The sequence below is a fragment of the Cervus elaphus genome, chromosome 5, assembly GCF_910594005.1.
Source record: "Cervus elaphus chromosome 5, mCerEla1.1, whole genome shotgun sequence".
NCBI lineage: Eukaryota > Metazoa > Chordata > Mammalia > Artiodactyla > Cervidae > Cervus > Cervus elaphus.
The window spans coordinates 62,746,415-62,761,515 of NC_057819.1; the positions used below are offsets into that span (position 1 = coordinate 62,746,415).

At 34.6% G+C, this 15,101-nt stretch overlaps 1 protein-coding gene across 4 annotated transcripts in view; it reads right to left on the minus strand.

Moving 5' to 3' along the window:
* LRBA (LPS responsive beige-like anchor protein) overlaps positions 1-15,101 on the minus strand; it is a 723,276-nt gene that overhangs the window by 624,843 nt on the left and 83,332 nt on the right. For all 4 annotated transcript variants that reach the window (XM_043902582.1, XM_043902581.1, XM_043902579.1 and 1 more), the window contains exons 5-9: positions 12,552-12,647; positions 8,362-8,483; positions 8,147-8,273; positions 7,422-7,541; positions 5,268-5,414 (exon numbers count right to left, since the gene is read on the minus strand). In XM_043902582.1, coding sequence (XP_043758517.1) covers positions 5,268-5,414; positions 7,422-7,541; positions 8,147-8,273; positions 8,362-8,483; positions 12,552-12,647 — 612 coding nt within the window. The remainder of the gene's footprint in view (positions 1-5,267; positions 5,415-7,421; positions 7,542-8,146; positions 8,274-8,361; positions 8,484-12,551; positions 12,648-15,101) is intronic.

Here is a 15,101-nt window from a genome sequence, read left to right on the forward strand (position 1 = left end):
TCTGACTTAGGTCATACCTGAATGGTCTAGTGGTTTTCCCTATTTTCTTCAATTTAAGTCTGAGTTTTGCAAAAAGGAGATAGCAGATACAAGTTTTGAAAATAAACACCTAAACAAACATTTTATAAATTCCACATAAAATATAAAATAAATAAGCAAAGAGTAATTCTATGATCATCAATTTCTCACTTTATATAATCTTTAAATACAGTTTTAACAGTATCTGATCATACTAGCAAGGAAACAAATAAGCTGTTAACACAGGATATAACTCAACAAGAATCTGGCATAGGTTATTTAAAATAAGCAGTTATTTCTATACATTTACCACTTAAGGTTCTTTTCTGGGCCTCAGTATATTCATGAATGAGAAAATAAACTATAACCAAGTAGGATTATCCCAGAGATGCAAGGCTTGTTTAAACTTCAGACAAGCATTGCAATACACTATATTCATAAAAATAAAGAGATTAAGGTTCCAAGCACCATTTAGCTCCAATCCTCCCATTACATTAAAATCATGAGGGTCAGAGGCCTATAGGTAGAATAATGTCTTCCCCCAACCTCACCAAAGATGTCCATGTCCTAATCCCTGGAATGTGTGAATGGTGGCTCAGACAGTGAAGAATCTGCCTGTAATGCAGGAGACCTGGCTTCAATCCCTGGGTCAGGAAGATCCTCAGGAGAAGGGAATGGCTATCTACTCCAGTATTCTTGCCTGGAGAATTCCGTGGACAGAGGAGACTGGCAGTCTACAGTCCACGGGGTCTCAAAGAGTCGAAAATGACTGAGCGAGTAATACTAACACATCCTGGTGGGCTTAATGCAATTACAATAGTCCTTTTTTGAAAAGAATACTTTTTTCTTTTTTTTTCTAATATTTATTTATTTATTCGGCTGCTCTGAGTCTTTGTTGCAGCATGCAGGATCTTCAGTCTTCACTGTGGCATGAGAGATCTTTAGGTTTAGCATGTAAACTCAGCTGTGGCGTGTGGGATCTAGTTCCCTGATCAGAGATTGAACACCCAGGCCCCCTGCATTGGGAGCATGGAGTCTTGGCCCCTGGACCACCAGAGAAGTCTCCACGAGAATCCTTATTAGAAGGAGGCATGAGGGTCAAAGTCAGAGAAGGAGGTATGACCACAAAAGCAGAGGCGGCAGCGATGCCACTGCTGGAAAGGAACACAGGCCAAGAACTGTGGACGGTGTCCCGAAGCTAGAAAAGGCAGGAACAGACTGCCCCAGAGGCTCCAGAAGGAATGGCGTCCTGCTGACATCGTGATGTTAGCCTCATGAGACCCCTTTTCAGGCTTCTGACCTCCAGAGGTATAAGGTGATAAATCTGCTATTTTAAGCCATTAAAAAAATAAATAAATAAAATAAAGGACAAAAATAACATGAGCATCTCAGTAGAAGCATAAAGAGCATTTAATAAAATCCAAAAACTTTTCAGAATAAAACTCTTCATGATTTACCTTCCTTACAGAAACAAAGACCGTCTACAAAAAATTGACAGCTAACATAATTGATAATGAAAGACTGATTGCTTTCGCCCCTAAGATCAGTAAAAAAAACAAGATGTCGGCTTTCACCACTTCGTTTTTAATTTTACTGAGGACACTGAAAAGGAGACCCACCTTCTTAACACATGCTAAGTGGGCGATAGGGTGTTGTTACCTATAAACACAATGTCGTACAGCAGACCTCTAGAACTTACTCATCTTGCATAATTAAAATTTTAGAACACTGATAAGCAGTTCCTTTTTTTCCCTTCCCCAGCCCTTGGTAACCACCATTCTACTGTTTGCTTCTATGAGTTAGTTTTTATCTCATATAATGAAATCATAGAGTATTTGTCCTTCTGTGACTGGTTTATCTCATAGGGCATAATTTCCTCAAGATTCTGTACACTGAGGTTCTAGTCAGGACCACTAAGCAAAGAAAAGAAAGAAAAGACGTCCAGATTTTAAAGAAAAAACTAAAATGATGGCAGTTTACAACACATAATCATATATAATGAAGCACAAATTAACTTTGATGAAGTCCAATTTGCTAAAAATGTAATACTTTTATACGAAAGCTTAGGAGTAAATTGTGCTTCAAAATCATATACATATATATGTATATAATCGTATATTACTATATAGAAAATGACAAGAAATATAAACACACACACAAAAAAAATCAGAGCTAAAAAACTACTACAGCAAGGTTGTCCTATAGAAGATAAATATATAAAAATCTATTTAGTTACCATACACAAGCAACAAACAATCTGAAAATGAAATTAAGAAATAACTCCATTTGATATAGCACATAAAAAAAGAAAATCCTCAGTTATGAATTTAACAAAATATATGCAAGACTTCTTCACAGAAAACTACAAAAAGAAACTGAAAAAGACCCACATCAATGAAATAAAATCCCATATTCATGGATTGGAAGACTTAATATCCTTAAGATGACAAATCTTTTCAAACTGATCTGTAGATTTGACACAGTTATCTATCAAAATCCCAGCTACAGTTTTGTACAAACTGACAAGTATATCTTAGATTCATATAGAAATGTAAGATACCAAAAACAGCCAGAACAATCTTGAACAGGAGCAAAATTGGAGAACTCACACTTCCTTATTCTAAAAATGTATTATAAAACCACAGTATTCAAGACTGTACTACTGACCTAAGAATAGACATAGGTCAGTGAAACAGAACCAAGAGTCCACAAATACTTACATTTATGATCAACTGATTTTTGATGAAGCTGTCAAGAAATACAATAAGGAAAGAGTATTCTTTTCAGCAAATGATGCTGAGACATCTAGAAATGCAAATGCAAAGGAATAAAGTTGCTCCAAATACAGAAATTAACTCGAATCAAAAATTTAAATGTAATAGCAAAAAATTTAATACTTTTGTATGAAAACTTAGGAGTAAATCTTCATGAACTTGAATTAGGAAATAGGTTTTCAGATATGACACCAAAGCACAAATAATAAGACAAAATATAGACAAATTGGATTTCATCAAAGTGAAATTGTGCTTCAAAGGAAAACAACAGGGAAGTGGCAAAACAAGCCACAGAATGGGAGACAATACTGGCAAATCATTAATCTGCCAATGTATTTGTTTCTAGAATATATTTTTAAAACTCTAAAAACTGAGACTAAGGAAAAGAGGAATGTGGATTCTTGTTCAATGAATACAGAGTTTCAGTTTTACAGATTGAAGAGTTCTGCAGCTAGGTTGCACAATGTAAAAATACTTAACACTACTGCCTAAGACAGTTAAAGTGGTAAGTTTCATGTGTATTTTACCACAATTAAATATTTTTTTAAAAACCTCTTAAAACTTGACAAATAAAAAGGCAGCTCAGTTTTTAAAAGGGCAAAGGATGTGAATAAACATTTCTCAAAATAAGACACAGAGTAGCATATAAGCACACAAAAATACATTCAACATAATTAGTCATGAGCAAACGGCAAATCAAAACCAAACCACAATGGGACAGCATTTCAAACTCACTAAAATGGCTATAAGAGTCAGATAATAACAGTTGTTGGAGAGAATATGATGAAATCAAAATCCTCATACATAGCTGAGAGAATGTAAAATTATGTGGCCATGTTGGAAAGCAATCTAAAAGTTTCTCAAATAGTTAAATGTAGAGTTACCAAGTCCACTCTAGGACCAAACCCAAGAAAAATAAAAACATGTGTGCACATAAAAGCTCGTACAGAAGGGGTCACAGCAGCATTACTCATAACAGTCAAAAGATGGACACAGCCCAATGTCCATCGACTGACAATGAATAAATAAAATGCGATACACCTACACAATATTATTTATGGAAAAAAAGGAATGAAATATTAATGCATCCTACAACATGGGTAGACCTCCCAGACCTGTCTCCTCTAGGTTTCTCTCCTCTTCTCCTTATTCCCCCTCATGATGTCTTTTATCTTTCACTCTCTTCCCTTCCTAGTCTGCAGAGCAATTTAAGTATATCCAAGATGGGGAAGGAAAAAGACCAACATGTCACTGCTATCTACCCTTATTACAAGATAGAAAGACATAAAGGGATTCGTTTTTTATTAAAAAAATTTACTCACAAAGCCACTTATTGGGAAAAAAAGCAAAATACATAAAAATGGAAAGAACATTTAAAAAAAAAACAAAAAAAAAACAATAAACCAATAGCAGAAATAAGTGAAACATTAAATCATAGACCTGACAAAACATGGTCCACTGGAGAAGGGAATGGTAAACCAATTCAGTATTCTGCCTTGAGAACCCCATGAACAGTATGAAAAGGCAAAAAGATAGGACACTGAAAGATGAACTCCCCACGTCGGTAGGTGCCCAATATGCTACTGGAGATCAGTGGAGAAGTAACTCGAGAAAGAATGAAGAGACGGAGACAAAGCAAAAACAACACCCAGTTGTGGATGTGACTGGTGATGGAAGCAAGGTCCGATGCTGTAAAGAGCAATATTGCATAGGAACCTGGAATGTTAGGTCCATGAATCAAGGCAAATTGGAAGTGGTCAAACAGGAGATGGCAAGAGTGAACGTCGACATTTTAGGAATCAGCAAACTAAAATGGACTGGAATGGGCGAATTTAATTCAGATGATTATATCTACTATTGTGAGCAACAATCCCTTAGAAGAAATGGAGTAGCCCTCACAGTCAACAAGAGTCCAAAATGCAGTACTTCGGTGCAATCTCAAAAATGACAATGATCTCTGTTCATTTCCAAAGCAAACCATTCACTGTCACAGTAATCCAAGTCTATGCCCTGACCAGTAATGCTGAAGAAGCTGAAGTTGAACGGTTCTACAAGACCTACAATACCTTCTAGAACTAACACCCAAAAAGATGCCCTTTTCATCACAGAAGACTGGAATGCAAAAGTAGGAAGTCAAGAGACACCTGGAGTAACAGACAAATTTGGCCTTGCTTTTTATCACAGCAACTATTAAAAACTTAGCTCTTCAAAAATATGGTAACAACAAAGGAAATGCAGCATAAGCTAAAGTTGAAACTGAGCTAGTGGTCTGCACAGTGCCCCATATATAGCAAGTATATTATGCTTCCCGTAAAACGTTAAAATGTGCTTTGGACTCCTGAGATTTCCTTGTGGTACCCTTGGTTATTCTCACATACAGTTTATTAATCCTCGTTGTAAGCTGCCACATGCATCACCCATCTATAAATCAAGCTCAACTAACACTGATTAAGCAGTGAACATCAAGTAAAGTACCTTATATCCCAGACCCAACTGATAAATAGCAAAAATCTGAGCGGCGTTAAGAGCTTCACTGAAAAGGTAAACCGCAGTCATCTGACCACAGAATACCCTGTTAGCATCTGCTGTTTCTGATGAGCCCAGGAAACACTTGTCAAAGGTCTGTGAAAGAAAACAGAAAATTTTATTAGAGAAAAAACAAAAAAAATTGTCTCCTCCAGAATTAATAACAACCTATACTAGTATAAATATTTTGTCCTTTCTAAAATATAATCTGATTAGATTAAAATTTCATTTAACATTTCACTTCATTCATTCCCATTTGGTGTAGAGATCAGGAAAGACATCACAGAAAAAAAGGCAAGTTCTCCAAAGTACAATAGACAAAACTTGACGACAAAATGGATGTAGGAAATGGAGTCAGAAAAATCATCATGGACTCTGCAGGTTCATACTTGGTCAACCAAAGAACCAGACAGAAGAGCAGGCTTTGGAGCAACCAGCAAAATCATGATCTAACTTTGAGCCATGAAATGAATGTGTCTTTTCTGTAAACTGATATGGGTGAAGAAGCAATTGCCAACAGGGTTCTCTATGGTTAGAATCTAAGACTGTAAAGATAGTTTTTGTAGACATCAAGATACAAATAATAGGTTAAGTCATGGGAGTAGATGCAATCTCTCAAAAGGAACGTGTAAATTCAGAAAAACAGGTGTATGCTCTTCTTATTTACATAAAAAATTTCTCTTAGTAACATCCAGGTTACAGAGATCACACATATGTTTACATCTATACAACAAGAAGGAAAAGAAATATTTGATATCTATCTAAAAGGATTTTATACCATGAAACTATTAGGAAGGCTGTTGAAAATATGTGTATGTTTAAGGAATATAAAAAGTTTTTAACACTTGGATAATGAAGACAAACCACCTAGATCAAATAACTGATTCCCATGCTGCTGATTTTAGCAAATTCCTTAACCTCTCTGTGCTCAGTTTCACCTGTAAAGATTACAATAGGACTTATCTTGCAAGTTTATAGAAAGTAAAATAAAGGTATTTATTACAATGACTGCAATGCTCACCAAAGATTAACGTAAGGAAAAAAAAAACAGGTTGAAAGGCAATATACATATTTGATTTCTAATTTTAAAAAAATTAAGAGTTAACATTTATTGAGCACTTATTCTCTATAAGTCACTCTTCTAATGGATTTCTGAACAGCAGCTCATTTAATCGACATTCTGAGACAGGTACTATTTTACACCCTTTTTAGATGGAGCAAAGTGCTTCCCAGAGAGCACAGCAATAATCACCTGCAACACAGGAGTTCAGGAGACATGGGTTCAATACCTGGGTTGGGAAGATCCCCTAGAGTAGGAAATGGCAACCCATTCCAGTATTCTTGCCTGGAAAATTCCATGGACACAGAAGCCTGTGCAGGCAGGCTACAGTTCAGGGGGTCGCAAAAAATCAGACAGAACTGAGCGACTGAGCACACTCACACAAGAGAGAAAACTTAGGCCTAATAAATTAAGCCATATAGTCAGGAAGGGATTCAAACCTAAGTCTAACAACCCAAGCTCTTAAGGTTAGCATTTCAAAATATGTAAATATGTGTAGATTAGGATAATAGGAGTTAATGGTGAATGGGTGTTGCAAGTTTGTATTCATTTTCCTGATCTGTAATTTTTCAAGGTTTCTATTAAAAATGTAATGTGGGAGGCAGGGAGAACACTTTGAATATAATTCTAACCTGTGGATCTCTTTTTGAATTCTGAAAATATTATTAAAAAAAACAGTTATCTATAGCAGCTATGAATTAAATGGAAAATTTGTAAGCCAACTTCACCTAACTCATTCATAAAAATGATCAGAACCCTGCAGTAAAGCTCCGAGGTTTAATTTGATCAATGGACCAATGACACAAATACTTTCAGGATATACTCACTGTTACCTATGAATCGTTGTCTCTACCCTATCCAGAACAATTTTATAACAAGGACTGAGTAATATCTTATGTGACACATTAGCACATTTCCACTCTCTTAATAAACTGTTAGCCAAACTACAATTATAAAAAATCCACCACTGCATTGTTATAAAATTTATATTCAATGTAAAATATATTTTTCTTATTTCAATGTAGCTTTCTCACACTACTTACATCACTCGTGTTGACAAACCATGTTATCTCTCCATAGGAAGCAAGTTCACCGTTCACATAACATCGAAGCTCACTGTTCTTCCACCGGTTATAAATGTGCACTACAGTTACCATATACCACTGGATAAGCAAAACAGTTTAAAAAAAAAAAAGATAATGATTTTTCCAACAATTCAACCACGTTGATAAAAACAAGCAAAAATCAAACGCTAAATTACAGTGAAATCTAAAACTAAAATAAGACTACTTTTATTAAATTAAATATTCTACCCCTGGAACAATATTGATTCAAGGGAATGCTCTCAACAAATAATGGCTTACCCATGAAATTATTTTTCTAACTTTTCATTATGAAAATTTTTCAAAGGTAAAAAGCTTAATAGAAACTCTCTCACCATCCCACAACTGTCCACATTTTGTCATATTTGTTTTATCTATTTACTGATCTACATATAGATGTTCATTTTGTTAATAAACCATTCATTAATTTCTAAATTTTAAGGTAGAAAAGCAAATACGTATCTTTCCACTTCTATTTCCCTGTAAACTCTAGAAATAGCTAAATATTCACTCTTTTCATTGTCCAAATCCAGAGAGGTTAACAACTGTCCAGCAATTTACACCTCATTTTCTGAACCAGCTTAAGAACAGAGTTATGATCTACCACAACATTCTGAAGGTTAGAACAGTTGGTAACATAACTATGACACAGTAAGATCACATACCTTTTGTGGCTTGAAATCAAATTTCACACAGTGTTGAAAGCCTTTTCCTTTTGACTTTATTGATGTTATAATTAAACATCCCCCAACAAAGTGAGCAGAATAACCAAGACCTTTACTGGTTCTGAAACTATAAAAAATAAGTTTTCATTTCATCTCCAAACATTCTTCTCATTTTTCAAAATAAAGTAACAACACTAAGTTACATAAATACATACCAATACAAATATGGTTTATCTTTATCCACATTGATGTTATTTACAGGATCCATTCTAAGCCAGGTATGAAATGTAAAACCATTCTGGTATGGCCATTTGGCTATAGGAGGTAATGCAATAGCCTAAAGGGAAAAAATTTGAGTTAGTGACTCACAATGAAAAATTCTGTTACTGAAATCATGAAAATGAGACCTTACATGCTACATATATTTCTACTATATATTAGTCTACATCATGATCAAAGAACGCAGAAGTAGTCTCTTTATCTGAAAGATTTTCACTAACTTCTAAATTATTCAAAATACATATTAATGATGTTAATTTAGTTAAACAGAAACATTCCAAGTGATCTGCTTGACACACTAATCTTACTGCTTCATTTCTTACAATGAACATATGCAAAGAGATTCCAATTAGAAGAGATAGGTAGTGATATCAAAGGAAATTTATTGCTGAAATGTTAAATAAGGTAATAGAGAAAGATGGAGAAGGAAAGAAAATAGTTAAGGAAAAAGCCTAGAATGTAATTTTTTAACAGCAAATACAAAGCTGAAGAGGATTCATTCATAACATTTTTTATAATATTTTAAAGTTATATTCAAAAGTCACTGTATAGGTGATTTTACCACTTGGCTTAAATTTTTATTTAAAAAATCACAGCACATAATGCAAGGACCCTAATATCTCCAAAACAAACTTGAAAAAGAAGAACAAAGTTGGAGGATCCAGATTACCAATTTTTTAAATTTTATTTATTTTTTTAAATGGTGGAAAACTGCTTTACAATATTGTGTTGGTTTCTGCCAATCAGTCATAACTAGAAATACATCCCTTCCCTCCCTCCCCTCCCCCCATTTCACCCCTCTAAGTCATCCCAGAGTGCTAGACTGGTCTCCCTGTGTTATTTAGCAACTTCCCACTAACTACAGTTGTACGATGGAACATTACTCAGCCATAAAAAAGGAATGAATTTGAGTCATTTGTACTGAGCTTAATGAACACAGAGTCTCTTAAACAGAGTAAAGCAAGTCAGAAAGAAAAAACAAGTATACTATATTAACACATATACGTGGAATCTAGAAAAATGGTACTGATGAACATAGTACAGAATGGGCTTGTGAACACAGCAGGGGAAGATGAGGGTGGGACTGATTAAGAAAACAGCACTGACCTATCTGCACTATCGTGTAAAGTAAATAGTGGGAAGTTGCTAAATCACACAGACTACCAAGTTAAACCCACAATACAAAGACACAGTACTGAAAGTTGTGGGGTACTGGCATAAAGATAGAGACCTAGATCCACGGAGTAGAAGGGAGAGCCCATAAATAAGCCCTTATATTTGTGGTCTTGATTTTTAACAAGAGTATCAAGACAGTTCAATGAACAAATGCACTGAGAAAACTCTTATTTACAAGCAAGAGTATGAAGTTGACCACTACCTTCTATGATACACAAAATATTATCCCCAAATCAATCCTGTGAAATGTGAAAGCTGAAACTGAAAAACTTTTATGAGGAAAAATAGGAGTAATCTTCATGACCCTGAGATAGATAAACTCTTTTTAATTACGCACAAGAGAAAAAAATACATGCACTAGACTTCATTAAAATTAAAAACTTTTGTGTTTTAAAGGATACTATCAAGAAAGTGACAGCCTGAGAATGGGAGAAAATATCTGAAAATTATTTATCTGATGAGAAACTTATATCCAAAAGAATATACAGAGGATTCTCACAAATCCAATAGTAAATAAATACAGTTTTTCAGTGGGCAAAATATCTGAACGGACACACCTCCAAAGAACATACACAAACAGCCAGTAAGAACATGAAATGATGCTCAGCATCATCAGTCATTAAGGAAATGCAAATCAAAATCACAGTAAGATGTTACTTAACATGACTAGGATGGCTGTAATCAAAAAGACGGACATTAACAAGTGTTGGTAAGCAAGTGGAGAAACCAGAAACCTCCTAAACTGATAATGAGATTATAAAATAAATATAGTCACTTTGGAAAAACAATATGGGAGTACCTCAAATGGTTTGAACATAAGACAATATGACTCAGCAGTTCCTACTATTTCATTTCCAAGAGAAATGAAAACATATGTCTATATAAAAACTTGCAAATAAAAGCCCATAGAGCATTTCCAAAAAGTAGAATGCAAATATCCACTAATTAAAGAATAATTAGGTGGGATGGGGAGGGAGATGGGAGGGAGGTTCAAAAGGGAGAGGATATATGTACACCTATGGCTGATTCATGTTGAGGTTTGACAGAAAACAACAAAATTTTGTAAAGCAATTATCCTTCAACTAAAAAAGTACATTTAAAAAATAATTAAACAAAATGTGGTATATTCTTATATTAGAATATTAGTCAATAAAAAGAATGAAGCACTGATACATACTACAACATTAATGGATCTTAAAAACAGTAGTGTTAAGTGCAAAAAGCCAACCACAAAATTCCAGACATCATATAATTCCATTTGCATGAATTGCCCAAAATAGACAAATTCAAAGAAACAAAAAGTAGAACAGTAGTTGCCCAGGCGAGGGAGTCTGGAGTGAGATGTGCAGTGACTGCTCGTGAGTACAGGGTTCCTTCTGACGGTAATGAGAATGTTCTAAAGTTGATTGTAATAACAGCTGCACAAACAGATGAACACAACTATTCACTGTATGTACACTTTAAACGACAGAAATGTATGATATGGGAATTGTAACTCAATAAAGCTGTTAAAAAATAGATCCTACTAAAAGCTTTTCTTGTTATAACACTTTACATATGCATTTAGGTAGACATGAAATATACACATTTTTTATAAGATATTTCATAAAACATGAAAAACATCATAGAGCCAAATTTATTTAATAACACTGTTGAGACTTCAAAAGGCTGATTTTAAATGAATGTTGTATTAAGGGAAAAAATAATACATACTCTTTGTATACCTATGTTCTCTCTCAATCAAACATGAGAGTAGAGGATGTGAAAGCTTGGTAAAAATAATTTACCCATGAATAACCTCCCTTTAAAAGCTATGTTTAAGGTGAAATAAAATGAGTCAATGAATATATTTAAAACATCTATTCTCTGAACACTCCAAAAGCTGTGTAGTTCAACTGGCCAAATTTCAAGATACATACAACAAAAGGTAACAGACATGTAACAATCTCAAAGAAATACAAATAATAAAGTTAAAACATGCATTAAAAAAGGTTTCTCTAATAAGAATACTTTTATCTCATAAGAATACTTTTTTATGCTGGGAGACAAATGATAAACTCAATGCAAAGTGAGCAAAACTATTCTGAAAAGCTTCAAATCTAAAATAGTTATTAAGGAAAAATTAGAAAGAAAAAATAACATGAGCAATAAAATCTTCCAAAGAAAACTGTACAATGTTTGTGCAACACTCAAATATCATAAATGTTCTTTTAAAACATGCTCTTCTTTCTGTAGATATTGCCTGGCTACATAGACACCATAAAAGGTAGGATATTATGAGAACAAAAATAAAAAATGAATAAAAGATAACTTCAAAATACTTGCTTATAACAGGCAGACCAATGTAATAAAGAGGATGCAAAAAAGCTTCCAAAAATAACACATATACATTATATAATGTAATCATGTAATACTTTGAAACATTACAGATATTACTGCCATACATTAACTGTCTTACTTGTAAACTGACTAACAGTTTATAAGAATGCTGAGATTGATACAATATGGAAACTCACAAGTCAGAAAAACTTGCCTAGAAAGTTTCTCAGAGTTACTCTCAATTTACACATCAGGTGCAAAAGAAACAGAAATCAGGAAATGTAACACTAAAGAAAGATAAAAGTGAAACTGCTATACATAAATTTCTATTTCAGAATGCAGAGATAAAAATTCATAAGAAAACATGGCTTATGTTGAAAAGAATTGAGTTTTTATTCCATTGAGACCCCAAGGGGTGAATGGGCAGCTTTCTTAATTTCTTAAAGCCTCTATTTCTTCACCTCCAAAACAGCCAGGAAAAAGGAACAGGCAATATGGTTTTAGGGACTGAGTTAGGTTGTGCAAAGAGGTTTTCACCCAACACAGGACCTGTCAAGAGTGCTTACAAGGCCATACTTTCAGGAGGCAAAGGAAAGAACTTCAAATGATTTCCTCATTAAGATCTACTTACGGCAGCACTCTTTCCTGGAAAGTTGAAAAAGGCATCAGGACCATACTTCTGTGGCATGTGCTTTAACACAGACAGCAACTTTCCAGCATGTGGAGGCTATGAAAATAATTAGCAATTCATTAACCACATTACTCACCATAGAACAAAAATAAATACTTTTAATATAGATATACTTGAATATGCCACAATATAATAACTCCATAAGCTAAAAAAGCATATATAATATCCAAAAAAGGTTATTCTCAACTATCTTAAAGAAATAAACAACGCACTCTATGCCACTGTTCTGTGGGAGGTGCTAGATAAATATGCGCTGGTAGCATCTGACACAAAGCTCTTCCAGGCTGCAGCAAAAACAACCTTTTAAAATTACAAACTACATCATCCCACCTCTCACCCCTTTTTAAAACACTTTCTAATCCCACCAAAAAATAATGATTATCAAGTCCCACTGTTAAAGGCATTTTAAAAACAGGAAAATATTTTAGCCTCATAACCACACTAGGGGTTATCATCATCCCATTTTACAAAGGAGGAATTTGAGGCAGGGGAACATATCCAAGGTCATACAGGTAGTAAGTGGGATGAGAAATCAATCTCATTCCAGAGTCCAAGCTTTTAATCACTACACTTTCCACTTTATACATCTCTCCAGTAGCTTCCCACTGCCTTTAAAACAAAAGACCAGACTCCATAACATGTACCAAAAGATGCTTAACCGCTCTCCATCTATAATGGCTTTTACCCATAACAGAGCCTGAGCACAAACTATTCTCCTTAAAATGTTCTCACTAGGACTATTCCCCACTCCCAGCCGTTCCCTGCCTTAACTAAATAAATCTTATCCATCCTTTAAGCTCATCTTAACGGGTCACTTCCCAGGGCAGTCTTTCCTGACCTCTGAAAACAGATCAAATCTTCCTACCACATTTCATTCTACAACATGTTTTTACTATGGAGCATGTATAAAAGTTGTAACATCACATTCGTTTGATTAATGACTCTTTGATCCACAAGTCTCCTCTAATACACTCAACAACCAACAGCTAAAATAAAAACATGTATTTACATTAACAAGGAAAAGCAAAGGACAACAAGATAATAATTTAAATCAGTTTGTAAGCAAATAGAATAATGTGTAGTGCATGCCTCTTAAAAGTTAAAAGTTTAAAACACTGTCAAACTACAAATGAAATCACAGTCTTGCCTTCATCTTATCTGGTAGCTGCTCTAAATTATCATGAATAACTATCTAGGGGCTTCCCTGGTGGCCCAGTGGTAAAGAATCTGCCTGCCAATGCAGAAGACATGGGCTTGATCCCTGCTCTGGGCAGAGGCCACAGGCCACAGAGCAGCCAGGCCCATGCACCACAACTACTGAAGCCCAAGCACCCGAGAGTCTGGGCTCCCCAGCAAGAGAAGCCGCTGCTGTGAGAAGCCTGCTCGCCACAAGCAGGACACAGCCCCTGCTCGCCACAACTAGGTAAAAGCCCGACCACCAGCAAAGACCCACCCAGGACAGCCAAAAAAAAAAACCTAACTAAAAGAGTTTGGCAATCCTTCATATAAATGTTAACTGGCAAGTGACATTGTTAAGCTTGATTGAGAAATTTTCAATTACCCACACTGTTCCATTATAAAAGTATAATAAATTACTATAATCACATTGTTTTAAGTAAATTCTAAAATAAAATTACCAAAAATAATCTACAGTCAAAAATAAAAATATAATATTATAACATTTTCATCTATAGAAATCATTATTCAAATTTTCCTTTTTTATCAACCAATTAAAAAGAACACAAGAATAGCACATTACTCCACAGATGCTGCCAGGGGATTGTATACTAGGAAAGCCTCCCAGAAAATAATTTAGTATTCATATTTCAAGAATCTCTAAACACTGATACACTAGTTCCATACGTAAAAATCTATGCTAAAGTAATAATCAAAAAGGCAGACACACAGTTAAATATAGGGATTTTTCACTGCATTGATGTGATACCAAAGCTACATAATAACTGAGCAAAGCCCTGCTCTTGTTTGATTAATACTTCATTACTTTTTTCCCCCTCTATCCCCAATAACTATACTCTTAACCTCAATGTGTTTAATCTGTTTTTTTAATATTTGTTTATTTGGCTGAATCAGGCATCGTGCAGGATCTTTGAATGTAACACAGATTTTCCGTAATAGTTGCAGTGCACAGGACTAGCTGCTCTTTAGAATGTGGGATCCCAACATCGCAAGGAGGTAAGTCCTGCTTAATCTTTTTATATGTCGACCTTCAAAAATGTGTACCTGTGTGATTATACTTAAAATTTAAAAGCTGTTCGGTTATATATATAAGATAATAAATGTCTAACTCAACATCTTTTAAATTTTGAGTAAAATCTATACTTAAATTTTATGTATAATTCTGAAAGAGATGGGAATACCAGACCACCTGACGTGCCTATTGAGAAACCTGTATGCAGGTTAGGAAGCAACAGTTAGAACTGGACATGGAACAACAGACTGGTTCCAAATAGGAAAAGGAGTACGTCAAGG